This window comes from Cyprinus carpio, chromosome A6 (genome assembly GCF_018340385.1).
Source record: "Cyprinus carpio isolate SPL01 chromosome A6, ASM1834038v1, whole genome shotgun sequence".
Lineage (NCBI taxonomy): Eukaryota > Metazoa > Chordata > Actinopteri > Cypriniformes > Cyprinidae > Cyprinus > Cyprinus carpio.
Genome location: NC_056577.1, coordinates 11549278 through 11577072, shown reverse-complemented (window position 1 = coordinate 11577072; position 27795 = coordinate 11549278). Strand labels below are relative to the sequence as shown.

The 27795-nt window shown below is 39.0% G+C and overlaps 2 protein-coding genes across 3 annotated transcripts; one reads left to right on the top strand and one right to left on the bottom strand.

Moving 5' to 3' along the window:
• Nucleotides 1-47: 47 nt before the first annotated feature.
• On the bottom strand, nt 48-26071 carry LOC109091676 (cell death activator CIDE-3-like). Of its 2 annotated transcripts, none has more exons than XM_042758055.1 (7): nt 25746-26071; nt 13484-13560; nt 13194-13335; nt 10925-11074; nt 10383-10415; nt 3772-3962; nt 48-2961 (listed from the first exon to the last, which is right to left on the bottom strand). In XM_042758055.1, exons 2-7 carry the CDS (start codon nt 13531-13533, stop codon nt 2808-2810), a joined length of 720 nt encoding a protein of 239 aa, XP_042613989.1. In that variant the 5' UTR covers nt 13534-13560; nt 25746-26071; the 3' UTR covers nt 48-2807. The 2 variants fall into 2 exon arrangements, with proteins under 2 accessions (XP_042613989.1, XP_042613988.1); XM_042758054.1 differs by lacking the exon at nt 25746-26071 and adding an exon at nt 13951-14160.
• Nucleotides 15262-27677, top strand: LOC122145287 (myosin-binding protein C, fast-type-like). The gene is made up of 6 exons (XM_042758056.1): nt 15262-15848; nt 24267-24543; nt 24860-25031; nt 26391-26495; nt 26603-26869; nt 27058-27677. Exons 3-6 carry the CDS (start codon nt 24941-24943, stop codon nt 27276-27278), a joined length of 684 nt encoding a protein of 227 aa, XP_042613990.1. The 5' UTR covers nt 15262-15848; nt 24267-24543; nt 24860-24940; the 3' UTR covers nt 27279-27677.
• Nucleotides 27678-27795: the final 118 nt, after the last annotated feature.

Genomic DNA, 27795 nt, shown 5'->3' with positions numbered 1-27795 from the left:
AATGTATAGGGCTGTCAATTGAATAAAACAATTAAACAACTAATATATTTATTTATTGTAGTTTAGTTACATTCTTAGATTCATAACTTTTTTAATGCAGCAAAACAAAATACAGTATATGTAAGAGTTGGGATTACATTTCTGAGAGGATGGCAATTATAATCTAAAACCAAATTAAATGAAATAACTTAAAACATTTTATGTGTTAACCTCCTTAACTTTGACAACTAATTTTATCACATGAAATGTTTAATTCAGATGTAGAAATACAATATTAGGAGTAAAATATAAAATTATATGCACAATTTAACTGTACATTTTACTGTTTACTAGGGCTGCCCCCTAATAGTCGACTAACCTTTAGTCAACGAGAAGAGGCTTGGTCGACCAAAATTTTATTAGTCGCTTAGTCGCAGAAAAAAAAAAAAGTGGATTTTGTGGTAATACAGAACATCCAAACGCTCTCCTATCATTCATCGAACTTAAATATGGCTTATCATCTGAAATATGTAAGTAGTAGCAACTTTACATGGTCACCTAATCTAACCCAACCTAGAAAAATGTGCGCTATTCAATTGTCTGAACAGTAGCACGTTTACTTGCGGTCACTTGCTCTTAAAATACTAATTTTGGTCATATACTGTAGATAAGCATTGTTGGGCAAGTTTCTCTGAAAATGTAATCAAATTACTGATTACTCCTTTTAAAAGTAATCACATTACAGTTCTGATTACTTTATTTCAAAAGTAATTAGTAATTAATTACATTACTAGTTACGTTACTTTTTTCTCCGTGAAATTGATGAAATCCCAGCATACACGCTCCTGATAAATATTTGTTATTAAAGCATCAATGTTCACAGAACACTGTTATTTGTAATTAAAGCAAGCATGTGCTGCTGCATGCATGGTTTGGCAGAATGCCAGCAAATAGTGCTGCGTTTATAATCTCTAAAAGACATCTCAGATCATCGCAATCTCACAAATCTCTGTTATAACACAATAAATATATGCATAATGAATCTTTCATAATGTCTACAATCCGTGTGTTATAATGAGAGGATTCGTGAGCACGCAAATGTCTGCCCTACATTGCTCAATGCTGCAAACACGTGTTATAGCCTAAATAGAAACTCTGCATATGCTTGCACCTGTTAATCGTTTATATTTTATATTAGTTCATGTTGCTTTTGTGCAATAGATGAATAACAATTTATTTGTTTTAGATATTTTATGTTTAGATATTTCTATTTTGCAGGAGTCCCGTGAATTGTTCTATTCTCCCGCATCCCGCACACACACGAGTGTCTACCCACTCACATCAGCATCTTGTCCCTAGCCACGCGCCGCGATCTGTTGTTTCTGGTCTCGCGGGAGCAGGTCTCTAATCCACTAGTCTCACGTAGCCAGACCTACAGACTGAAGGTCTGGAATTCATGGCAGCTTTCTTTGGTCAAGACCCGCCCATGAGGCCGTTTGACCGACATGTCAAACAACCAATCACAGTTCGTTTCGCTTAGCATCACGTTTCGGGGCCTTGAAATGTCGCCACAATAACAGACCAGTGTGTAAAACTCTGACGTTTTTGAAAGATTCTATGCCACAAACTTTAAATATTTCACATACTTTTGAAACTCCAGTGTTTAGTTGATACTTATAAGCGCTCGTCGTCACAGTTGTAAACATTACGGCTTTCTTCTTTAGTGAGGGGGTTTGGCGTCACGGCATCTTTGTTTCCAAGCGGAACGTTAAATAACGTGACACACATGTCTCCCGGAAATCCTGTAGAATTCAATCAATCTGATGACGACTTCGACTCTCCTGAAGCGTTTCCACTTTTGTGTCCCATATGCATTAGACGTTTAGCAAACGGTCCGTGGGCGTGACGTCTGAGACTACTAATCCACTGGCACTTGACTCGACAGTGCATGTGCTACATCCTTTTTACAATCTCTAGATTATAAAACACAGCAATGTAATGCATTGTAATGCGGCAGTAACATATAGAGACCTCGGCTTGTAACTATACTTAAATTACTATTTTGAAAATTATAACACATTAGATTACTCCGTTACTAAAAAAGTAATCAAATTACAGTAACGCGTTACTAAGTTATGAGTCACTGCCCAACACTGTAGATAAGAGTAATGCATCTTTTGAATCTGTAAAGCCTCTACATTTATTTGTGTGCACTCACTATAACAACAAAATATTGCGCTTTTGAAAAATAATGAAAGCAAACGGGGTGCGCTTTCTGCTGTCTTGGCCTCTGTGAACTTAAGTGCACTTGCCTTACAGACATGAAAATATATCTAAAGAGATTGAAATGTCTACTTTCAAATGAAACGATTCAAATCTGAAATCAGATTATGTAATCAGTATGAAACTTGCATGCAGGTGCATCCACTACTGTGGAGATGCCGAGTCAGTGTCGCCAAATTCATATCTTATCAATAGATGATTAAAATGTTAATGCAGTTTAATCTTACTGTTTTTCCCTGACACATTCATGATCATTACTTCTGCCGGTGTGCTGTGGCAAGCTTTATGCGTGCGCTTGAGCGCTTATTAGGCTATGTAGGCAATTAAAGGCTCATTATCATGATTTAAAGGGCTTATTAATAAACGTGTGATTAGTCGACTACTGCTTAAAATAAACAACTACTTGTCGACCAGAAAAATCTTTAGTTGAGGGCAGCCCTACTGTTTACACAGAGGAAAATAACTCACAAATATCAAACTATCAAGCATTAAATCTACAATAAGTGCACTCTTGTAAGTTTGCCCAAGCTGTGAAACATCATCATTTAATGTTCTAACTGCTTGATGATACATGCAGGCGATATCAGTTGTGCCTCTGTTTTCTCGTCCTCATCAATAAGATGCTGAATATAACATGAAGTTCCAACTAAAACATGTCCAATAGTCTGCATAGTGAAGAGAGTCCATTTTAAGGCTTCCTTTTAGTGGAGAGAAAGGAAGATCAGTGAGACATAAGCCTTTTGTGTTTACTTTCTATAATATACTAATGTAAATGACCTTTTTCAAAGATAGTTTATGATCTGTTGTTTTGTATAAGTTAGTATCGACTGCACTTTATACACACACTTTATACAAGACTGTATTTAAATACCAGATGAGTGAATAGGTACAAGTCTTTACTGTGGCACATAAATCCTGGTGTTTACCAAATCCGTTTTTCTCAAGAAAGAGTGGTTAGTGTGAATCATCTTTCACAGGAGCTTAAAACATGCATTACAGTGATGCCCAAATTTGGAAAAGGCTGTACGAAAGAATTGCTAAAGCATTGCCTGTCAACAAATGTAGAAAATTCTGGATTGTTGTTACTCTCCCAACTGTAGCAGCAGGCATCATGCGATGAGCACTCAATAAAACAAAACGAATGAAATGATTATAAGTGATAAAGTAACTTCTTAGATTGTTAATTTAGTTTGGTTAAATGCTTTTAGTTTACATTTATTTTAATTAATTTATCTCACAAGTTTGTTGCAATCATGAATAAAATAGCGATCTTGAGAAAGTGTTTTTATTGGTGTTAATATCATCTTATTTTATCCTTTATTTTTCCAGCAAGGTCTTATTGAGATGAAAAAAAAATCTCTTCTTCCATGTAGTCCTGGTCAATGGCCAGACTCGGTTTACATACTTGAATTGTAATATTATTATTATTATTTATTTCTCTCCCTATCTCAAACAACAGACTAGAGCTTCTAATTACACACATGGGCACAAATGCACAAACACACTTACCTTAGCATTCTTTTTGCCTTATAGCACTGCAAATCATATGAAACAGAGTATATTCCATACAAGGCTGCCTGCACATTTAGGCAGCCAATAAAATCCTGTGGGTGGTTTTTGTAAAGATCAATGGTCAGTTTAGCAACGTCTTTTCTTGGCTTTTCCCAGCCATATCCAGGACCACTCTTGGTAGTATGTGTCTATATAGTAATGATATTGAGAGAGAGAGAGAGAGAGAGAGAGAGAGAGAGAGAGAGAGAGAGAGAGAGAGAGAGAGAGAGAGAGAGAGAGAGAGAGAGAAAAACAAGATTTTGCTTAAATTTGGTATTTCAGTCAAAAACTCAATGTGCAGGATGAACATGAAGGAATTGAAGGATGAAATAAAAAGTGTAATTTTCTGCTATATGCTCCAACTGTAGTTATGGTATTTTTTTTTACACAAAAGAAATGTTATATTGCCTGCAGAAAACAAACAAAAAACAAAACTCACATATAAACATTTGTGCACAATATGTTCCCCCTTCTAGGGAACTCCACGCTGTGCCCCCTAGGGGCACATTGGGTAATGCCGTCTGCATGACCAGTTTCTGAAGCATGTGTGAAACCACGCCAATCTATTGGCCCACCTGGCCCACGACGTCATAGGTAGGATTCTCAGAAGTATAAAAGGGCACCTGCCAAGTATTTCATCCTCTTTGCTTTATTCAGGAGCCACCTTTTTGGAGTGCAGTGTGTTACCATGTCTGTCAACCCAGGTGAGTGTTTCAGGAAGTGAGTGCCTCCATGTTTGAGAAGAGCATGGATCTTTCAAAGACTTCTACCGCGGGCTCTAGCGTGCTGTAGGATCCAGAGGCTCTGTCATTAGAGTCATCTGATCCCATTTGCCAATGCTGGGCTCTTCTAGTCATAGTGACAAAAACGAAGAGGTTGATGTGGTTCGTGACGATGATGAGAGTGTGGGCAATGAGTAGTCATCGGCCATTCCCAGGGGACATGCTGGATGTGATGGATCGCGCCTCTAAATTGCTCGATCTAGAGTGGACTCAGAAGCCGAAGCCGGCTTGCGGCTGACTAGATGAGTGTTTTTTGGCTGGTTTTGACCGTCCAGCCCCCGGGAGTCTTCCATTTCTACCAGATCTCCACTCGGAGACATCTAAATCTTGGGGGAAACTGTATTCCTTTCGGCTGCATGTTTTTCAGCACGCAGATTATGCAAATGTTGACGGTGTGGCCAAGCGTGGATACGTTTGCGAGCTATCTCTTGCAGGATGAGTCATCCTCTTTGAAGGCTCCTGCCTTGCCATCAGTAGCACTTCAGAACACTTCGCGCTTGAATGGCAGGGTGTATGTGGCAGCAGGTAAGGCTGGTGGTGCTCTACATGGCGGTGTTACAGGCCTATCAGGTTGATCTGTTGAGGGATTTGGATATGGCTTGTCGCCAGAGGCAGTCGAAGAGCTGTGCCACACTATGGATTTGGCTCTCCGCGCTACTAAGCAAACTGCTGCAGACATTGGGCATTCAGTGGCGGCCACTGAGAAACATTTGTGGGTTAACCTCACGGCCATCTCAATGCTCCACTTTCAATGACCGGAACTTTTGGCACTTCTGTCAAGGCGGTTGTAGAAAAGTTCAGGGAGGTGAAGGCACTGAATGTGCTGAATAAGAGGTGAGGCTCATCCTCTGCATCCCAAGCCTGGTGCGTCCTAATCATCTTTCTCCCTTCTAACTGTAAATACAGCCATCTGAGGCTGGCTATACAACCACTGCTGGTGGTATTGCAGTGGTCCCCTTGCCTAGAGGAAAGATAGCTTTCTGAGGATAGCTGGCTGTGAGCTCAGCCTCTACTCTAGTTTGAGACAGAGCCCAGACAGTGCTGTCTCCTCTCTTGGGGTTAAGCAGACAGCCCATTTCTATGGTCTGGTAGTTCGGTCAGTCCCGCTTCTGGTGGCCCCTTTCTATATGACATAAGCAAGGCAAGGCAAGGCAAGTTTATTTATATAGCACATTTTGTACACAATGGTAATTCAAAGTGCTTTACATAAAGAAAGTAAAATAATCATGAAGAAAAATAATAAAAAAACAAGCAAATTTAAAACTTTGAAAATGATTTAAAGGAGCCGTATGTAGGATTGTGGCCTAAACTGGTACTGCAATCACTATAAAAATACTGTAGAGCGGTGTATCCCCTCCCCCTACCCCCTGACTCGAGGTTGCCAGATGAGCTGCAGGATTGAGCAGAAACGTAGGCTGCTTCAATGAGCTTCCAATGGCAAGTGACGAACAGACGTACACAGTAAGTTTTTTTTTTTTTTTTTTCTGTTAATTATGTTTATGCTTCATGAGAGATATTTTGATAAGTAATTATGTATTTAAAAAAATGTACTAATTGTCATTAGTTAAATATAATCGTAAAGATTTATGCTCGTATGTGACAGTATAATCGTAAATATGTATGCTCGTATGTGACAGTATAATCGTAAAGATTTATGCTCGTATGTGACAGTATAATCGTAAAGATTTATGCTCGTACATGACAGTAGCCTAGACTAACAGTTACCGTTCTGTCTGTCTCAATTACGTTTCAAATTGCCATAATGGGCGTGCTAATGTTGTTTTCCTCAGCGTCTCAGCATAATGACAGAGAAACGGGCTCCTGTAATGCATTGCTAATGTTAGCATACGTCCATGTGAGCTAACGTTATGCTACTTTGCACAAACATGCATAAATTTGTTCGACTGTCATGAGTATATGAAATGTCCATTGACATCAAGTACAAGCAAGCATAGATGAATCTTACCTGTCCAGGAGAAAATTTGCAACGTTGGCGTGTGTGTTCAAATTGTTCTCCGTTTTCAGCCGTCTCCATCTTTCAAAAGCATCTCCAATACAAATTCTGGTTTTATTTCGGACTTTGTCACGACGAATTTCTGAATTATAAGGAGGTCTTTTTGATTATTAACATTAGACATTTTTATCCGACTGGAGTTAGGGTAGGTTACAGCAAAGCTGGCAACACGGATCCCGAAACACTACTGACTTCATGATTGGTAGATAGGTGGAGGGAGGCGCGTCAGGCCAAAACACAAAATGACAACATCAACATCAGTTGAGGGCTGCAAGTCCACTTTTTAAATGACAATATCCTGGCCTGACTACTGTTGTCAGTGATATAAGTATTTGAAATGAACATGATATCTTAATGTCTAGTGACACATCAGGGCCATTTTATGATTAATTGAAATAGATTTCTTACATACAGCTCCTTTAAAAATTGACTTATTTAAAATGAATTTAAAACAGTTAAAATAGAAAATGATTTTACATAAAATACAGTGTATACGTAAGATACAGTGCAATCTGAGCTACATAGCTATCTGAGGATATATATATATATATATATATATATATATATATATATATATATATATATATATATATATATATATATATATATATATATATATATATATATATATATGTGTGCTAGCTCAATGACCGCTCCCCCTCCGAGGGTCTTTAAGTAATGGTCTCCTGAGCCTTTGCCTATACACTGCTATCTCTCCTGTTAGGGTAGCAAGTAGTAAGCCCACTCTTTGTGGTTTGGGCAGCTCTACAGGAGGGCTTTCTAGGCTAGCCATGTCTTTCAGTTTGGTAGCCTTTCCCAGTTACATAGTTACCTGAGGATATCTGTGTGCTAGCTCAGTGACTGCTCCCTTTCTTAGGGTCTTTAAGTAGCGGTCTCCTTGAGCCCTTGCCTAGACAGTGCTAACTCCCCTGTTTGGGTAGTAAGTAGATAGCCCACTATATGTGGTCTGAGCAGCTTTGCGGGAAAGCTGCCTAGTGTTTGTTGGGAACTGGTTTGCCAAGTTTGGGGCACCCTTGATATAGCCACCTGAGGGTGGTTATATTCCAGCCTTTGCTAGGGCAGGACAGGGTTAAATCAATTATAGCTACCTGAGGCTAGCTGTGTTTTAATGCAGTGATTGCTCCCCTGTTCAGGGTTTAATTAGCGGTCTTTGAGCCCTTACCTAGACAGTGTTGTCTCCCCTCTTTGGATCATAAGTAGACAGCCCATTCTTTGTGGCCTGGGTAGTTTTTCAGTTGTTTTCCCTTCTTATACCTTTCTAAGTACATAGCTATTTGAGGATATCTGTGTGGTAGCTCAGTGACTGCTCCCCTTTTTAGAGTCTTTAAGTAGCAGTCTCTTTACACCCTTGTCTAGACAGTGCTATCTCCCCTGCTGGGGTAGTAAGTAGATAGCCCACTCTCTGTGGTCTGGGCAGCTCTGTAGGAAGGCTATCTAAGCTCTCACATGGATTGGGGACCTCCTTAGTATAGCCATCTGAGGGTGGTTGTATTCCAGCCATTGGTATGGCGGGATGGGCTTACCTGAATACAGCTATTTGAGGCTAGCTGTGTCCCACTGCAGTTGCGGAGAGCCTTCCTATAGAGTGGCCCTTTTTCCTAGAGCCTAGCAGGGCGGCACGATTAATCGCATGCGATTGTTATGCTTGTCTCGTCAGTAAAGCCAGTTCTGTGATTAGCGGTAAATGTCCATCACCTGCTTTCAAATGGAGTGGCATTTGCTACACATAGCTGTAGCTCGCTGACAAGTTACGCATGCAATTAATCATGCAGTCCTAGAGCCTAGCTATCGTAGTTTCAGTCCGGTAGCCCTCCCTGGGTACATAGTTATCTGAGGTTATCTATGTGCTAACTCAGTGACTGCTCCCCTTCTTTAGGCCTATAAGTAGCAGTCTCTTTGAGCCCTTGCCTGGACAGTGCTTTTACCCCTGTTAGGGTAGTAAGTAGATGGCCCACTCTCTGTGGTCTGGGCATCTCTGTAGGGTGGCTATCTTGATATAATATTCTGGTCCACAAGCCTTCATAAGACCTTATGGGCATTGCTATCCAAGGATAGCCATGTTCCAGCTTAGCAATTACTCTCCTTTGGGATCTCTGAGCTCCTCTCGAGGTTTTCTGTTAGTCTCTTCAGTGGTCTTGACTCTTGTGTATCCAGGCTAATTCTGCTCATATAGCATATCCATCTGTGACAGCTTTGCTCTTAACTTGGGTGGGATGTTTCATTTATCTATTCGGATTCCCCGTTTTTGCCAAGTTGTGTGAGTGGCCCGTGGCATCAGTGGCATGGCCCCTTTCTGAGGAAAGGCTTGGTGAATGTATGTCGCTTCCTTGGTTCTCCTCCACCAGGTGGACAGGCATGCGCCTCGGCATGGCTTGGTTGGATTGCGTTCCCCAATATGCCCCCTAGGGGGTGCAGCGTAGCGTTCCCTTGAAGGGAATGTTACAATTTTTTGTCTGCATTTAGATCCATTCCCCCTTGTCACATTGTTACTACACAAGGTTGTGTACAAATAAATTATTTGTGCACTCTCAGTATTAAAAACACAGTTTACTAAGATATATTTCAGGACTGCATGCCTATATTAAGGACATATGTGTGACATACTGTATATCTGCCAGGCTCAGAACTTTTTTTTTTGGGGTTGTTTTTTTTTTTGGAGAGATGTTTTTTTATAGTGTTATTTTTTTTTTTATATTTTGATATTATATTTTTGTGTGTTTTTTTTTTTGTGATATGTTTTGTATGTGATATTATTTTTTCAGAGTAGGTACTACACATAGATAAAGAATGTTTTTAGGTACAGTAAAAATGCATGTTCTTTATCAGGGATGGGCAACTCTGTTCTTGGAGGACCACTGTCCTCCAGAGTTTTTTACAGACAGGTGTATTTATAAGAATGGAACTAAATTCAACATTGGCTCTGAGGGACCAGTGTTGCCTATCCCTGTTCTAACAGTATTGTGAAGGTAGTTGGTCCAGTATTATTATTAGAAATAATTGTTGGTCTTGTAAGTAAATAATATGGATCTGTCCCAAAAGTGAGCTGCCTTCAGAGGCAGTATTCTAAGGCACTGTATATGCACTATGCGAAGGTTGTTCCAAAAGGTAGGTATCTTAAATATTATATCTCCTAAGAAACCTTATTTTGGTCTAATTCTAAAGAGTATATTCTATGCTGGGATGGCGTCAAGATGAGCATTATTTATAAACATAAGTATCTAAACAATATATTCAAACAATAATATTTGCCACCAGTATAACTGTACTGTATCTATGTTTTTCAAGGGCATCGATTAACTTTGTGTTCTCTGTGCTACTCTTTGAATTTAATTTTTGATCTGGTCTAGAATCACAAAGATGATTCACAAAATCATAAACCGTTCCATCCATGTCTTGTCTGAAATTCAATGTGAAAGCCTTGATCTGTTCCTGAGGAGCATGCACTTGTTGCCTAGGAACATGCAAAGGTCACATGACTGAGATGCTGTATATGTAGAGCATTCCAGATTGATCACCTGTGATGTACCATAACCTTTAAAAAGGTTATTTAGAAGGCAAATAGAGCAAGGAATATAACTAATATAGGCTTTGGAATAGAGCCTGTATGTTGAATGTTGAATGTTTCTGCACTGTACTCCCAGAGACCATGCCCCCCCCCACCTTCAATACAGGAGTGAAATGACAATAAAAACCGCCTTACATGAGATACTGTATGCTTTAAGGAGGTCCACTCCATTCTTCTTCACACTTACCCTTTTTACTTTCTTCTGACCTGGAAGGTATCTCTGAAAAAGGAAAAAGAATGTGTCCTTTATGCATGTGTTGACAATTAAACTCTATATTTTGCTTATCAATGCGTTTTAGATGCAGCATTATAGTTTGAGTAGCAGGTGCTATAAAAGTGCATATTAATTGCTGTGGAACATAAAGTTATGTCACTAATTATGATAAATACTAGGCATGATGTTGTGTGTCAGTAGACCAAAATGATTATGGAATGATTATGTGAATATGGTTAATGTTTGCATTATGGTTATGCTTCTCTAAACCACTAAGCAGTTCTACAGCCATAGAATCTCAATAGGTGGGAGCTATGCTAAAGAACATAGGCTATAAACCGAAAGCAATAATGTGAGCACATAAAGAGAAAAGTTGATAAAATGAACACAACCCAAGCATATGAAGATGCCTTATTCTCAGACAATGTTATGTTATAGTCAGTTTCAAATGTTATAGTCAGTTTCAACAAATATGTCTGTGTGATGTTTAAATCACCTCAGATGAAAACACTGACCTGCTGTGGAGCCCACTTCTGTCCTACCCTTAAGACCATGAGGACAGTGTTGTCTTTTATGGTCTGAAAAAAGTCCTCTGTATCCACTCCAGTTCCATCCTCATCCAACACTAAAGCACTGATGCAGTGCATGTGGAATACCTCCATCACCTAGAAGGGAAAAAGCATTTACCCTTGATGGCACTAACCCTGCTGTAGCCATTTAATTTTAAAAGTGTATTTTTATTTTATATTATTTATGTTTAAATATTATTTGTTTGTGTTTTATTTCAGTTTGCTAATTAAGAAAATTGTAAACGTCATAAGGGCGTGGTGAATCGGAAGGCAGTAGGCGGGAAGAAGGGAAGTGGGTCAGACATAATTTTTTGACCACTTCATATGTTTTTGTTTGTAGAATCCCTTTTTTTGTAACGAGTTTTGTTTGGTATTATTTGTATTTTAATTTTAATTCTTAATTTTAGTTTTTGTTGGTCAATTATTTACCTAAATAAATAAGAAGAATGAATAAACGTTTCATGGAATAAAGTGCGTTCAAAACAAGGCCCGCTACCATGCTTCCGTTGCCAAAACATCAAACCCTTTGAGTTATCACATATACTGTTCAACTGCAACACCCTCTGATTGCAATGATAGAGCTTGGAATAGCCAGGACAATTTTAATATAACTCCGACTGGATTCGTCCGAAAGAAAAAAGTAATATACACCTAGGATGCCTCAAGGGTGAGTAAAACACAAGCTAATTTACATTTTTAGGTGAACTAACCCTTTAATGAATGCCTGGAACACAGAGGGACTATTGGCAAGCCTGAACAGCATAAGCGGAAATTTGTAGTGCCACTCTCGAATCCGGATCAGGTTGTAAGAATTGTGCAAGTCCAGTTTTATGACGTATTTGACTGTGCAAAGTTGTTCGAGTGCTGCTGGTATTAGGGGTAAGGGATACTGAAATACAACTGTTATATCATTCAATCCTCTGTAGTTAGGTTTACCAACTTCAGAAAAGGAAAATATGGGACAATCGTGGTTAATAAGAGATAGAATAAGGGACATACACACACACACACACACACACACGTGTGTTAAAGTGCCAGTTGAGCTATCTTTTGATAAAGGATCTATTAAAACCACGGCCATGATAGATTCTGGAGCGGCTGGTAATCTGATTGATTCTGATTTTGTGAAAGCCCAGGGCATTCTCCTCATTCCTTGTAAATCTCTGTTGGCAGTGGCAGCTGACAGGAGACCCCTAGGTGCCAGTCAAGTTTAACATACAACAAATGAGATCATCCTCACCACCAGCACTTTGCACACTGAGACCATTCACTTCTACATCATACAATCCCCTGACAACCCAGTAATTCTCAGCCTTCCCTGGCTTCAACTTCATGAGCCTCAGATTTCATGGACTAATGGATAAATCACACAATAGTCTGAGTCGTCAACACTTTCTAGACTGTTGAACTGTGTACTCTTCAGGCAGCCACCATCAACATCGAATCCCCCATTGTGCCCAATCTACCTGTTGAGTATGCAGATCTGGCCAAGGCATTCAGTAATGCTAAAGCCACCCAATTACCGCTTCAAAGACCAAGCGACTGTGCTATTGCAATGTTTTCTCGTACAACTCCTCCCAAGGGTCGAATCTTTCCCTGAGGCCATGCCAACTTCTATTGAAGAGGAACTAGCCAAGGGTTTCACCTGTCCCTCCACATCTCTGGCTCCTGCTGGGTTCTTCTTTGCCAAGAAGAAGGACTGTGGTCTCTGTCCATGCATTGACTACAGACAGGGTTGTCAACTGTCCTGTATTAGCTGGGGCATCCAGTATATTGGGCTTAATTGATGTGAACTGTACATGACCTCCCTTGTCCTGTTTATTGACTGCTATGCTGATCTAACCACTGATAGATGCAACAACAAGCAGTGCTGCTCATGACACTTGAGCATGATCACATCACCTATCATCATCCAAACACAGCCACTCCCTCACAGAGTATATGTAGAAGTGGGCTGCAGAATCCTCTGCCATCTACCAGTACCTAAAATAAACAATAACCGGAAAGGAACAGAGGGAAACCGAGGGCTTAAATACAAAGGGAGTGTATCAAATAGAACTGAAACAGGTGTGTGGCTATTAGTAACTATAGAAACAAAGTAGAAAACTCAGGAAGGCAAATGGGAACAGAAAACTTTTTCTTTTTTTCCTTCTTTCAATCCAATGGTACATTTTACTCTTTCCTTTACTCCGATCCTTTTAATTCCTGCCCTCACCTTGTTTTGTAGGTCTTTCAGGTCATACGCCATTATGCCTTTCTTAATGGAGCGATCAGAGTTGATGACTCGGAAGGGTCTGGAATGCTGAGGCCAACGTGGTAAGAACTGCTGCGTCATAGAACCACAGGCTGATATGCATCTGTGGACGTGACACACACAAACAAATGGTTTGCTTGAAATCCCAGTCCCCAGTTTTACACAAATATAAGGATGGAAGCTTAATCTAATATTGGAGTAATAGAACAACAAATTGCGTATAAACAGACAATCATGATGCAAACAGTTACTTTGACAGGGAGGTTGAGAACACATCAAGGGATTTCTTGGCATTTTCCATTTGAATCAATTGTATAGCTCCAGTAACCTTCAAAAAAAAAAAAAAAAAAAAAAAAAAAAAAAACACAACACAATAAGTAACATAAGCAATTAATTAGCATCAGCATCAACAAAATACATGCTAGTGGAAAGCAATAGGGATTGCTTAAAAGGGACACATGTAGCACTGTAAAATACATATCTAAATACTTAAGAGGAGACTGATACCGTGAACAGAATATCTAATATATAGTTTCTGTCTAGACAATGGAAATATTTAAAGTTTAAAATCTATTGTAAAGCTAAATATCTTTTGTGAGGTTGAACATGGATAGATCTAAAGCTTTCTTGACTGTTGTAAAAAAGGATTACTTGTATGTCTAATTATTCAAAAGAAATCACAATAAGACTGATTATAGTACTAATAATCACACAGTACCTTAAACGCAAGCTCTTTGTATCCGTTTTGTGTTCTAGTGTTGTTCCGTATTTACAGTAAATCTTTGTGTCTGGTCTATTCGTTGCTTTGGAGTATCATTGCAAAACTCATTTTTCACCTTTGTTCCACTCTGACAGAAAGAGTATTTGGTCATGTTATGTTGAGCAATAATGTGTATAATAATGAGTCTGACAGTCTAAGCTCAGTTACACCATCTGTGACCATTTTCTGAGGTTTATCAGTAGTACATGAACAAATAAAACATATATGGAAATACATGTAGCACATATACTGCTATGTTAAAAATATATGGAACTTTATATCAACTAGCTTGTAGTAAGCAGTAAGGCCAAGTGTGTTTGTGTGTGTGTTTGGGGGGATTTTAACCTCCTGTGACCCTGCATTCTCATTATATTTAAGTGAATTTCTCTGAGACTTTTTTTCTTTTCTTTTTAATGCTCTAAAAAATGTGATGACAGGAAAAAAAAAAAAAATTCCCTAAAATGTTTTGCCAAGTCTCAAGAGGTTAAGGGGGAACAGAGTATCTGATAACAATAACTTGGTTATGGATACAGATGTTTGTTACTATGCAAAATGGTCAAGGTTTTCATGTAAATGCTTTTTGATGGAGATGTGTTGGCTATAGCTGAAGAGTTTGTGTTTACAGTTGATGAGACATGTATTAAGTTGAAGAGATACTATAATCTCCAAGACACATCCACCAAAACACACATTAGTCCACTCAATCTATCACATCAAATGTGTAATTTAATGCATATCCAATAAGAAAAGTTAAGACAACAGTAAATGTATACTAACAGTTCTATACTAACTTTCGGTGATTCAAGAAGATAGTCTAGCTATGGTATTCAGTGACATGGGTTTTGGTCACATTAATCATTTTGATGTTTGAACTTCACATTTCTGAGCCAATCTATCTATTTATTTGTTTGTTTGTTTGCATTTTATGTAAATTCACACAGGTGTCCTAATCCTAGCAGATTAGCCACTGCTGTAGTTCATTATTTTAAAAACAAAATTTATTCCACAGAATTCAAAATCCAGAAAGTGTCCAAGACCTTTTGTCTTAATTTTGAACAACATATCTATTGCTTCATATCTTAAAACTTAAATCATCTTTTGTCACATTTTGTGCAGTTTTGTGCATATTTCTTTTGATATTTTGTTATATAATGAAAATACAATTTTAATTGAGGCTCAGATTTGAGGCTTGTCCTTTTCATCTCCAGCTTTGCAAATTGACAGCAGTGAGTGACTTTGAATATTGTATAAATAGTATGTAAACATAGAGAAGGAATGTTGTTAATTTTTTAGTGTATTCATATTTTCGAAAGGACCCAGACCCTGCCAAGTGGAAAAGGTCAAGTGGTTAGGTGGTCTAAATTTAACCTTTGCAGCCCACTGCTCTGCCAATAATGATAGCTGTGCTATATTTAGTAGGGTGGGTGGCAGCTGAGAAAGCATTTATTGGCTCTGAGCTGACAACGACACAGGCCCCAGTGCCATACGAGACATACATTGTTTGGTGATGGTGAAAAAGAAGAGAGCTTAGTCATACTGAAAGGCACATATGAGAAGTACATGTATAAAGAGGCACATCAAGAAGCTCAATCAACAAACCAAACCAGTAGAAAGAATTGGAGAGCAACCTGATTGGATTAACATTACTATTAAGAAGACAGCTTCTATCTTGTGGAATATTTTCTATGACCTCCTGCAACTGTTCAACGCAAAATCATAACAAACACAGAGGTCAAATGTCATTTCTTAAAGAAGAGAAGCTGATTAAGGTCAATATTCTTTTAGCCTGAAGAAAAGGTCCTGAAGATTAGTGTTTCGGCTGGTCCTTAATGCTGATATGATACTCCTGTTGACACGTGAGTTTACATTTGAGATGTCTTCTTTTGCAATTTAAATGTCATAAAAAACTAAATAAAAAAAATAAAATAAAAAAATAATGGCTAGATAAATTGAATCACATTTCTGGTTAAAAAATCTACTAAATATTAAAAAAATGGTACTAAATATTTTTACAATGGGACTGTTCATTTTTATACTTAATATAATTGCTGTAAAAAATAAATCATTTTCAACATATCATCCTTGTCGAAATCAAAAGTCAACAAATTCTTCCATTCTTTATGTTTTAATGTTTAATATACGTATATATATACGTATATATATATACGTATATATATACGTATATATGTATATATATATATACACGTATATATATATATATACACGTATATATATATATATATACGTATATATATATATATACACGTATATATATATACACGTATATATATATATATACACGTGTATATATATATATATATATATACGTGTATATATATATATATATATATACGTCGTATGTATATACACGTATATATATTATATATATTCATGTGTGTGTATATATTATATATACGTGTATACAGGTATATATGTATATATAATATATATACACGTGTATATAGTATGTATATACATATATATATATATATATATATATATATATATACTATATAATATATATATACGTATATATATATATATATGTATATATATATATATATATATATATATATATAGTATATATATATGTATATATATATATATATATATATATATATATATATATATATATATATATATATATATATATACATACATATACATACATATATACATACATATATACATATGTATATATATATATATACACATGTATATATATATATATATATATATATATATATATATAGATATATATATATATATATATATATATATATATATATATATATATATATTACGGTGATGCATAAAAGTATAGAAAAGTATGCACTGGAAACTGAGTTTTACTACAAACATACAGAGAATTCAGAAGTATAAGATATAGACTAATATATGACCTATGGGAACATACACAGATCTAAACTTTTATATATAGGCTAGTTAATATCTTTGGATAACATTGTAAGGCAGCAGTAGTTCACCGCGGCCCTGAATATGAACACATGATAAACAAAAATATGTGGAAACAATTTATAATAACTTTCATTAGAGATATAATGCTTAACAGATCAGTAGTTCCACATTCAGATATGTGGAAAGCCCAAAAAGCTCAGGAAGGCAATCTGATCCAAATGGAGATCACTCACAAATCCTTTCAGTTTGTTTACCCTCAGTCTCCGATGTGACTGACAATTTACATAGCTTCCCTGTTCATTCACTGACAGGGACAGTGTTATTTGCATTCAAACACACATTTAGAAATGTATTGAACAGAACACAGGCCAGATTTGTTCTGAAATAAACTACATTTAGGTTGGCGTAACATATTATGGTGCAAGAAACTAAAAACAGTGAGATGAACAGTGAGACGAACAGTGATGGAACAAACAAAACATTTGCTCATGTGTAAATCGACCAAGAATTAAAAACATTTAATGTACGAATGCCCTTTGGACAGTAAAAAAAAAATATCTGCTGACTTGGATAGAAACCACTGAAAAGCAGCCATTGTGTGAAATGTTATTTGCATAGAAGTTTAGATGGATTTGTATACATATAATATTTCATTATATAGAAATTAATGCTTAGTAGGGAGTCTATATTAGCAAAATGCTCTCATAAAAATCATGCTAACAGTGATGGCACTGGAGTGAGGACTAGAGTTATCTTGACTACTGTAAGATGATTTCCTTAATGCAAGGAATGTTTCACTATCCCATATAAAGTTCACAATATAAATTGTATTGTACCCTTACAAAAAAAAAAATAACTGCAACAGTTTAACTGTAGTGTGTGGTAATTTGGACACAATAACAAAACAGTGAAAACTCACCACACTTGTACTACAGATATTAACATATGTACTACTGCATCTATATTACTGTGCTTAAACAGTTAAAAAAATGCAGTACAAACATTACTACTCAAAACTTAAAAATGTAGTTCACCAGGTCTTGTATTTCTATTAAAACTGATAGCAGCAGGCCATTGACTGGAACTGATGGGGAGACACTGGGACACTGCCCTGACGTCAGCCGTATTCATATGAATACCTTGTGCTAACCATGCAATGTAAACTGTATTTTCTTTAGTACATTTTTTAACAGAGGACTAACAGCTACAACACAATCTAGAGCATTTAAAAATCATAATGCGTACTGGATCCAGAAAGAAAGTTCAAAAGGGAGAGTGTTTGACATTTTTCACAGTTGTTAAAGGGTTTTTTTTGGCAAAAATTTATGTATTTCTTCATTAACTTTTCCAACTTTGTCTCAACACAACCATCTGTAAAATGTCTTTGGTGATTCACTGAGCTGCAAGTTCCCAACTTAGAGAGAGCACACACACACACACCCACACACACATAATCACAAAAAAAAAAAAAAAAAAAAAAACACACACACACACACACACACACACACACACTGGTTAGACCCATAACTCACAAGAAGTTATAATGACAGGAATGTTACAAATGTCAGATTGAAAAATGATGACCAGTGTAAAACTAAAAAAATAATTTGTTTTTCTTCAGAGCTGGATATTTGCCACAGACATGTGTACCATTCCTAATTCCAATAATAACACCGAATTAGTCATTACCAGAAAGTAAAAGCCGCGCCCAGTTCTGATGAAATGTGGAACAGATGCTGTTCTTAAATGTCAGATTGGGAGATCCCCAACCAGATGTGATCTGGGAGTGAAAAAATTAGTCTATTCTTCCAGAGGTCATTACCATTTTACTTAAGATGGAAAGGTATACACCCTTTACATCTCTGGGGTGACAATGGAAGATGCTGGTCAGTATATTTGCAGAGCTAAAAACACCACCACAAAATGAAGTAAAAGTGATTCCACCAGAACAAGTGGTCAAGCAACAGGATGGGGTGGTACAGAAAGCAGACCCATTCCAAGACAACAAGCATCGTTTTCTGATCAAACCTCTTTCTCTAAGAGTTGACCATGGAGAAGATGCTGCATTCTCCTGCAAGCTGTCAGGTGAGCCTTTACCTCGTTGGTTTGGGAGAAAGATGGTAAACAGTTGAATGAGATCTATGAAAGTTCCCACCACCATGTGGGCCAGCAAGATGGTGGCTGGTTCCAGCTAAAGTTTTTCAGAACAACAGCCCCAGATGGAGGGGTTTACATATCCAAAGCAGTCCTATACAAGCATGGGGAAGCAATGACTGGAGCTGTTCTCCTGGCAAAGCCCATTCCAGAACAAAGAGAGGGAAGCAAGACAAATGGCTACACCAATGGCCATTGCTCACCACACCAACTGAGGGCCAAACACTCAACAGAGCCTCACTTGAATGTGAAGTGAAGTGACGTGACGTGACATACAGCCAAGTATGGTGAACCATACTCAGAATTCGTGCTCTGCATTTAACCCATCCAAAGTGCACACACACAGCAGTCAACACACGCACACCGTGAACACACACCCGGAGCAGTGGGCAGTCATTTATGCTGTGGTGCACGGGGAGCAGTTGTAACAATAGAAGAACCCATTTTAGTGCTAAATAGAACCCTTTTTTTAAGGTTCCATAAAGAACCATGATTTGAAAATGCTGTATAGGACCTTGATGGCGTTATAAATAACCTCTTTAATGATAGTTTATTTTCATTAATGTTAGTATATTAACATATTTATATCATTATTAATATTATTTGTATATATTATCATTCATATTGTTTTTTACTTCTCTATCTGCCTGGTATTACAATATCCTGTCAGTGTCAACAACAACGTATCAGTTATGTACTTTTAGCTATCTTTTTTAGAGTGTAGCCTCTGTTAGTAATAAATAAACGTCTCAGGTTACGAATGTAACCATGGTTCCCTGAGTAGGGAACGAGACACTGCGTCCACTAGGGGTCGCTATGGGGAACACCTCGTCGTGACCCGTGTCTGAAGCATACAAATGAAAAAACACCAACGAGTTGGCCGGCGACAGCCTCTGACGTCACTACCGGTGCGACTATAAAACAGGCATCGGGAAAACACGTCATTCACTTCTTCGTCTGAAGCTTGCGTCCGAAGCATGGCAGGGAGCTAGAGGACGCAGTGTCTCGTTCCCTACTCAGGGAACCATGGTTACATTCGTAACCTGAGACGTTCCCTTTCAAGGGAACTTCGAACTGCGTCCTCTAGGGGTCGCTATGGGGAACAGTATACCCACGCCGCCATGCTGAGGGGAGTGCAGGCCAGAATCATGGCGAACACTAAGTACCAACTCTACCATTTCAATGGGAGTTGCCCCCGGGACGTTTAGACGGCTGTCTGTGACAATACCCCTTACGGCCAAAGGCCTTAGCTACATACCCAACTTAATTGTTAGGGCCTCGGCCCGGTGGTAGAGCTAAAGGCTTGGAATCAGGAAAGATTCCTTTAAAGGGATACAGCTAGGAACCTAGCATTTTATACTAAGTCTAGCCTGTCACACAGGGGCTACAGCTTGCTTCCGCAAAAGCTTGCTGAAGGAGCTGTCTCAACAGATCTCCAGTAGCAACACCCTGTTTAGATAGGTATCCGAGGATACATGGGTGGAGTGGCGCCCAAGATGAACGGGGCTTTTACCAGCTCAAGAAAGGGCACGAAGCAACCGCGCGAAGCCCTCACCATATAGGATTTTATAAAGAACGCAGAGTACTAGCGTGCGAACTTACCACAGTGTGGATTTCAGAAAGTGTGCAAAGACTTCACGTGCACACTTACCATATCATGGATTTTCAAATACTGTTCTAAGGAAGGGCTCTCGTGGCACTCTGATAGAGCAGCTCATAGATGGAATGGTGCATCTCAAAAAAGTATGTTTGAGAGTCATCAACTCGATCTGTGGAAATAATGCTGGAGCGCTCTGGGAAAAACAGTGAACTCAGTCTCATATGAGAGGAGAACTCCTGAATACAGAGTAGCACGCTCATAGGCGACCCTTCTTGGAAAAGGGGAGCGCTGCTAAACTACCACGAGAATCGCCCGAATAGCCCCTCATGTTGAGGGAAGCGATGCTTGAGGTGTATAAACAAATACACACTGGCTGAATGGAGCCCAAGGAACCAAGGTCTAATCATCTCAAGAAAGGGAACGAGGCGGAGCGCGTAACCCTTACCATACAGGATTTCAGAAAGTGCGCAGAGTCTTGCGTGCACACTTACCAATACGTGGATTTTTAGAAAGTGCGCAAAGTGTTCACGTGCACACTGACCACCATGTGGCTTTCAGAATGTACACAGAGCTTAGCGTGTGTACCTAAAGGTTCGTAAGCATCGCAGAGGCGCTGAACCGCACGGGAGAGGCAAGCTCGAATTTTATAAACCTCTAGCGAGGGGAGCATCACCTGAAGCAGCATATACAAGAAGACTTCTGTAACTGCCACCTTCACTTCCCGCTGGATGCGACAGCACCTAAGCGGCCAGGAGACCCCTCAGGGTGACCTGGCCGGACATCCATGAAATTCCCTGCAGTGCTGTGCCAGGCCTGATGATCAAGGAGGCTCCCGCAGAAACCTGTGATCTCAGCCGCCTAATTCCGGAACATGAAGCCGGATGGCTGGTGCTGACGAGTGTTTAGTAAACACTGTAACTGAGCACTGCAAAGGAAACTCACAGAGTTTATTAGTAGACACATAACCACCAGCAATTTACACATAAGTATATACAGAAAGGGTTATTTTTATACTCCCACCCTCCTGCGCTGGAGCCCCGCTCAAGGGGCGCCTCCTTTTAGTCCGGACCATCAGTAAGGTGGTTGCTATGAACATAGAACCAGCCAAAAACATTATAGGTCCAGCATAGGAGACTGTTATGCGTTAGAGGTTTCCACCTAACCTCGATCAGGTGGAGAGCTGGTGGTTACAGGGGAATTAGGAAGGGGAGGATAAAAGCAGAAGTTAAAAATCCCTAAAGGGAACGAGTAGATACCTCAGTATCACTCTGACTCAGACGAGAACGCTGCCTCGTCTGGATCACATCCCTTAGGTTCTGCTTACCCCCTTGTGACCCACAATTCCTCTTAACCCTGCCCGCAGGTGGGGGAGGAGCGTGAGTCGTGACACTAGCCTTCTGTGCCCGTCTTTGATCCTCAGATCGAGACAGGCCAGGACCCCTATGTTGTTCGGGCTCAGACCTGGACCTTCGTGGAACGAAGGATCTGAAAGCAGCGGAGTGCGCCTTCGTCTCCCCGAACTTCTCGATCACCGTCTCAACGGAAATACCGAAAAGTTCAGAAGGCGAAACCTGAGCATCGAGAAGAAAGCCTTTTCTTTCTTCCCGATGTCTGCCAGGTTCATCCACAGATGTCTCTCCGCCACCACCATGGCCGCCATAGTCCTGCGCTTGGCAGAGGCGGCCTGCTTGGTAGCCCGGAGAGAGGCCTGTGGTGCGGCGCAGGTCAGCTACCTGATCAGGAAAAAGGCCTTCGCCTCTATCCAGGTCTCTCAGCAGATCAGTCTGATATGCTTGAAGCATTTATTTTGTAATAAAGCCACAGGCTGACCTGCTGCTGCGTATGCCTTGCCATTTAAGCAAGATGCATTGCTTGAAGGGGCTTAGATGGCAAGGAGGGAGATTAAGAGAGGATGTCTCCCCCGCAGAATGAAAGCTCTTTCTGCAGGGGGCATCCTCTCATAGCCGTTTTTTGCGCATCGCATCGATGTCGGCAAAACTCTTATGCTGAAACCGATGGATGCGAGAAGAAAACGGCCTCTTTCATTTCCTTTCGATCTCTGTATGGAGATCAGGCAGAAATGGAAGGCTCACCTGAGCTGGAGGGCTATGGTCGGAAAGATAACGCACATCGAGGTGCGATCCATAAACTCCAACAGCTCTACATACGCAGGGCAGGAGAATTGAGAAGGCTCAGCCTCAGCTTCTTCACCATCCTCAAATATCTCCTGCTTTTCCTGGGTAAAAACCCAGCAGAGCAATAACCTCAGTATCAGAAAGTGTTAAAGATATAACATCATCCTCCCGAGGCTCTCTCTCGTCCGCCGCCATTTTGAGCGCGAAAGGGAAAGTCCCTTTTAAACCATTCAGACAGATCCACCTGAAATTCTCACGAGCTCATTCTCCTCCGTGCCTCAGCAATGGCGGGTCCTGAACCGCGGGAAGCAGATGGCTGCCTTTTTTTTTTTTTTTTTTTTTCGGAAAGAGAGACGAACGAGAGCGGAGCTTTTTTCTTGAAAAAATGCTCGCAATGCACGCAGATTGCCTCCTCAAAGACATCGCGTGCGTGCTCTTTTACCCAAACAAATCACGTAAAGATCGTGTGTGTCATCAGGTGTCAAATAACGCCGACACGGATGCATAGATTGTCTAAACGCTTGCTAGTAGTCGCCATGATAGACAGAGAAAGAGCGCTCTTACCGGTTCTTTCAGATGCACGCTTCAAACAAAACAGTCAGTGAAGACGAAGAAGAGAATGACGTGTTTTTTCCCGATGCCTGTTTTATAGTCGCACCGGTAGTGACGTCAGAGGCTGTCGCCGGCCAACTCTTTGGTGTTTTTTCATTTGTATGCTTCAGACACGGGTCACGACGAGGTGTTCCCCATAGCGACCCCTAGAGGACGCAGTTCGAAGTTCCCTTGAAAGGGAACAATTGTTCAAAAAAATTCTAACAACATGGATTATAAATTCCATGTCTCTGTTATTTAGTGGAGAAGAGGAGTATCCTCAGCTAGAGCTGCTCTCACTTACATGTGATCAAAAAAGAAGAGAAAAGAGCATGTTTGTTTGAAAACCAGATACAATTTTAAAGTTAAATTTCATTTACCATTTAAATGTTGAGAGTGTGTTGACGTTAGTTGGATCACTGAACTCCAGAAACTCAGTGATGAGGTGCTTTGACAGTTACAGATTTTAAAAACAAAGGGGTGGGAATAAAGAACCCTAAACTCTGACACAAAGAACCATTTCAGTATTAAAAGGATCCTTCAGGATGCTATGTTTCTAAATAGAATTGGTTCTTCATGTAAAGATCCTTTATAGAACCATCGTTTTTTAAGGATTATGTTCTTTCCTTGTAACTCCATGACCACAACTTTTTTTAACCACTGTTCTTGGCCTGACATATCCCAGTTGAGGTATTGTGTAATTTGTGTTTAGTGCAAAGATATGCATATTGTGTTTAGACAATTAACACTTTGATGTTTCACGGTGCATCTGCAGTGTGACTTGTTTTAATTGCTTGGCAAACAGCAATTTTATATATATATATATATATATATATTTTTTTTTATATAATTTTCTTATGGTAAATTTTTTTCAGTTTATAGGGCCTCCAGTCCAATTTAAGCGATCTCTTCAAGATGCAGAAGTCAGGGAAAGTGATGTTGCTGTTCTGGAATGTGAAGTTCCAGAAGAGTCCATTTCCACAGCATGGTACCTGGAGGATCAGAGGCTGCAGCCAGGAAATATGTATAGCATGGTACAGAAGGGAACATGGAGAAGACTAACCATACAAAATGTTAGAGCAGATAATGATGGAGTTTACCTGTGTGAGATGCCTGATGGTGGAAAGACTATTGCAGAACTGGCAGTTAAAGGTACAGTACATAAAGAATAAATCCTATTAGGGCTATCAAAATTGACGTTAACACTTTCAGCTAATTAAGTTTAACACTATTAATTTTGCTCCAACATAAGAGAAAAATAATCAAAAGCATTAAAAAATTAACAGTAAAAACTTAAAACAAAAAAAGCAATTAGTTTTAATTTTCTAATAAAATAAAACAACAAAAAAATATATATATATAACTTAAAAATTGTTAAATATTTTCATGAACATGAGAGTTTGCTTTGCAGTTTGATATACATATGAAATATAAAGATCTGGCTAATTTCATTTTATTTTTCTGGTAGGTACAATTGTGACGAAACTTCCACGGAGGTTAGAGGTGATGGAAGGAGAGAATTCAGCATTCCTTGTTGAATTGGAACAAGATGACATGCCTGTCTAAGGAAGATATGCGTGGGGAATGGTACACAAATGGCAGCAGGATACGCCCCACTACCATCAAGACTAGTTCAGAGGGTAAGGATAAACAAAAATTTATAAACTACAGCTAACATTGTACATACTGTACATAGAACTTGTGGCGTGGCACAAAGGGGGATGGTTCAAGGGCTTTTCTTATAATACTTTCTACAACCAACCAACAACACTGTTGGTATTAAACCCCACTTACATAAAAATAGGCCGACTACGCCACCTAGGTTGTTTACTAAAACCCAGGACCCAAGTTCGCCCAATCCAATTATTCACTGAGGGCTGGGCACGATTGACACTCAAACAGTAGTAGATTGAATTACAAAATATTTTATTACCATAAAATCAGGATGATCTAGATATTAAAACAAGTATCAAAAAGAGATGCAGTCCTTAGCACAGTCTGATATGACGTCTTTATGGTCAACCGAATGAATGTCCTGGTTGGTCCCACCACACGTAGGTCTTCCACAGATCCAGTCAGTAGTGTACTAGAGAAAAATAAGAACAACTACCAGTATCTCCAGTCCAATGTCAGCAAAAGCTAACGTAGCCTACTACCACTCTCACTTGTGCACACAAATACCCACACCAACCAATATACACTACAACCAAATAAATCACACCACTACAAAAAGGAAAACTAAGAGCTATGGCTAGTATACTGGCAATTAGTCTTAGTCTCTAATTAAGAATTAGATGCAAAAAATGGTCGCAATAACATCCATCAAACGAGCTTCAAACTGGGGTTGTACTCACAATATGACTGGGTAGCAATGCCCACTACCCAGTCTAGTCAATTTCCAGCGTTGCACAAACCCTCCTTCGCCGTCTCACTCGTCCCCGAACAGCACTCACTGAATTGCTTGTGTCCAAACCACGCGGACTCAGTCGTCTCCAAGAGCTGCGCCCGTGATTGCTCTACATCAGCATCTTCAGAACACTTCGACTCACTGTTTTCTGCACAGCCGTAAAATGTTCGGTTATCACTGCTCTGTGTTCCTTCTCAGATGCCAGCACCGGCGTATAACACTCAACAGGGCGTCGACTTCCACGTGAGTGATGCAATCCAAACGAGACACCTGTCAGTCTCTCAATCACGGTCTTAAAGGGCAACAGTCTCCACCTCTTTTTTCCAACCAACCTATGACACTAGAGCACTGATTAGTCCATCAACAGACGTGTTTAAAAGAACGAGGCATAATACAAAGCACTTGATCAATGGACCAATCATATACATTAAAATGTATATCAAAAATGCATTCATCTCAATAATTCACTCCCTCACAAACTGATCTTTTATTATTTATCGCTGTACTTATGAAGTGCTTCTGTGTACAGTATCAGAGTTTTGAATTATTCTTGAAAAAGAAATTCGTTATTTTTCTTTTACCTTTTAATAAGGCAAAAAGCACTGCCTGCTTAAATGCAACGTCAAGCCAGAAGATTCAGGAGAAATCAAGTTTGTTTCCAAACAGGTGGAGTTAGTTGCTTATCTTGAGGTTGAAGGTACTGTACAAAACATGTACTTTAATTGAATATGATTCTACATTCATAGTGATTTAAAAGATTATTTGATCACACCAAAAATCCTTTGTCCATATCTATTTTTACAGAACTTCCTGTAAGCATTGTCCGTCCCCTCAGGGATTGTACAGCACTGGAAAAACATAGAGTCATTCTAGAATGCACTGTATCATCCACAAATTGTGATGTCACCTGGTATAAAGGGGACCAAGAGTTGGAATCTACAGAGCGCATGGAAATAATACAAGTAGGCTGTTATCATAAACTTGCAATCCACCAAGTGGCGTTAGAGAATGAGGGAACCTACAGTTTTGAGGTTGGGGAGCATTCATCCACAGCCAAGCTGATGGTGGAAGGTGAGAATCATGTGAATTGAACTGCTGACTATATATAAACAGTATATATTCATGACTTTAGTATGCTAATAGGATAGGGCAAATGATTAAGTCAATTTTTTTGGTTTGAAATAGACAGCAGAAATGAAAAGAGATACACATAGCATTAATGGTCATAGTTTAAGCGTATTTTCTGTTCATCTTAACAGCCCAGACTATCCAAGTGGTGGAGGATATAGAGGATGTGGAAGTGAAAGCTCCTGAAACAGACTGCTTCCAGTGTGAGGTGTCCGTGACCCTCATCAAGCCTCCTATTTGGACTCTGAATGGGGAGACCCTGCAGTCAGGGCCCAGTGTCCGGATAGAGAACCAAGGGACCGTCCACATACTGACATTCAAAAAAAAAAAAAAAAAAACAGCTCTGATATGAGTAGGACAGACAAGTTTACCACAGGGACAGCCAAGACTGTAGCAATTATGAAATGTCACATACATGAAGTCAATATATAAAAGGGGAATATTAAAATATAACACACACACACACACACACACACACACACACACACACACACACATATATATATATATATATATATATATATATAGTGAAAAATGTAATGATTTCAACCTGATGATTGTCAGTATGGAATATCCAGCTAAGTTGGAACAGAATGCAGCAGGAAGCAAGTGTCATTGCAAACTCAAGATGGACACTGAAAGTGTTATGAAGATGCACAATGATGTTTTTATTGGTTTTTTTTGTTTTGTTTTTTTTGCAGTACAGCCATTAACTCACTCATGAATGTTGATGAAGAGCAAGTTGTATGTTATGTGAATGGAACACTTTTTTATAGTATTTATAATCTTAACTATTTTACAGAATAGACTTTAATAGATTTAATTGCAAGTGTAATTAAATTTTTAAGAATTTTCTGAATTTTGTTAAA

Excerpts from the sequence above, each read along its gene's own strand:
- LOC109091676 (XM_042758055.1), bottom strand. The coding sequence starts at position 13,533 with ATGGAAAATGCCAAGAAATCCCTTGATGTGTTCTCAACCTCCCTGTCA. Across the intron at positions 11,075-13,193 it reads TGAAAGACCTACAAAACAAG|GTGATGGAGGTATTCCACAT; the intron begins GTGAGGGCAGGA and ends TTTCCCTTCTAG. Across the intron at positions 10,416-10,924 it reads AGAAGTGGGCTCCACAGCAG|AGATACCTTCCAGGTCAGAA; the intron begins GTCAGTGTTTTC and ends TTCCTTTTTCAG.
- LOC122145287 (XM_042758056.1), top strand. The coding sequence starts at position 24,941 with ATGACATGCCTGTCTAAGGAAGATATGCGTGGGGAATGGTACACAAAT. Across the intron at positions 26,496-26,602 it reads TGCTTATCTTGAGGTTGAAG|AACTTCCTGTAAGCATTGTC; the intron begins GTACTGTACAAA and ends CTATTTTTACAG. Across the intron at positions 26,870-27,057 it reads AGCCAAGCTGATGGTGGAAG|CCCAGACTATCCAAGTGGTG; the intron begins GTGAGAATCATG and ends TCATCTTAACAG.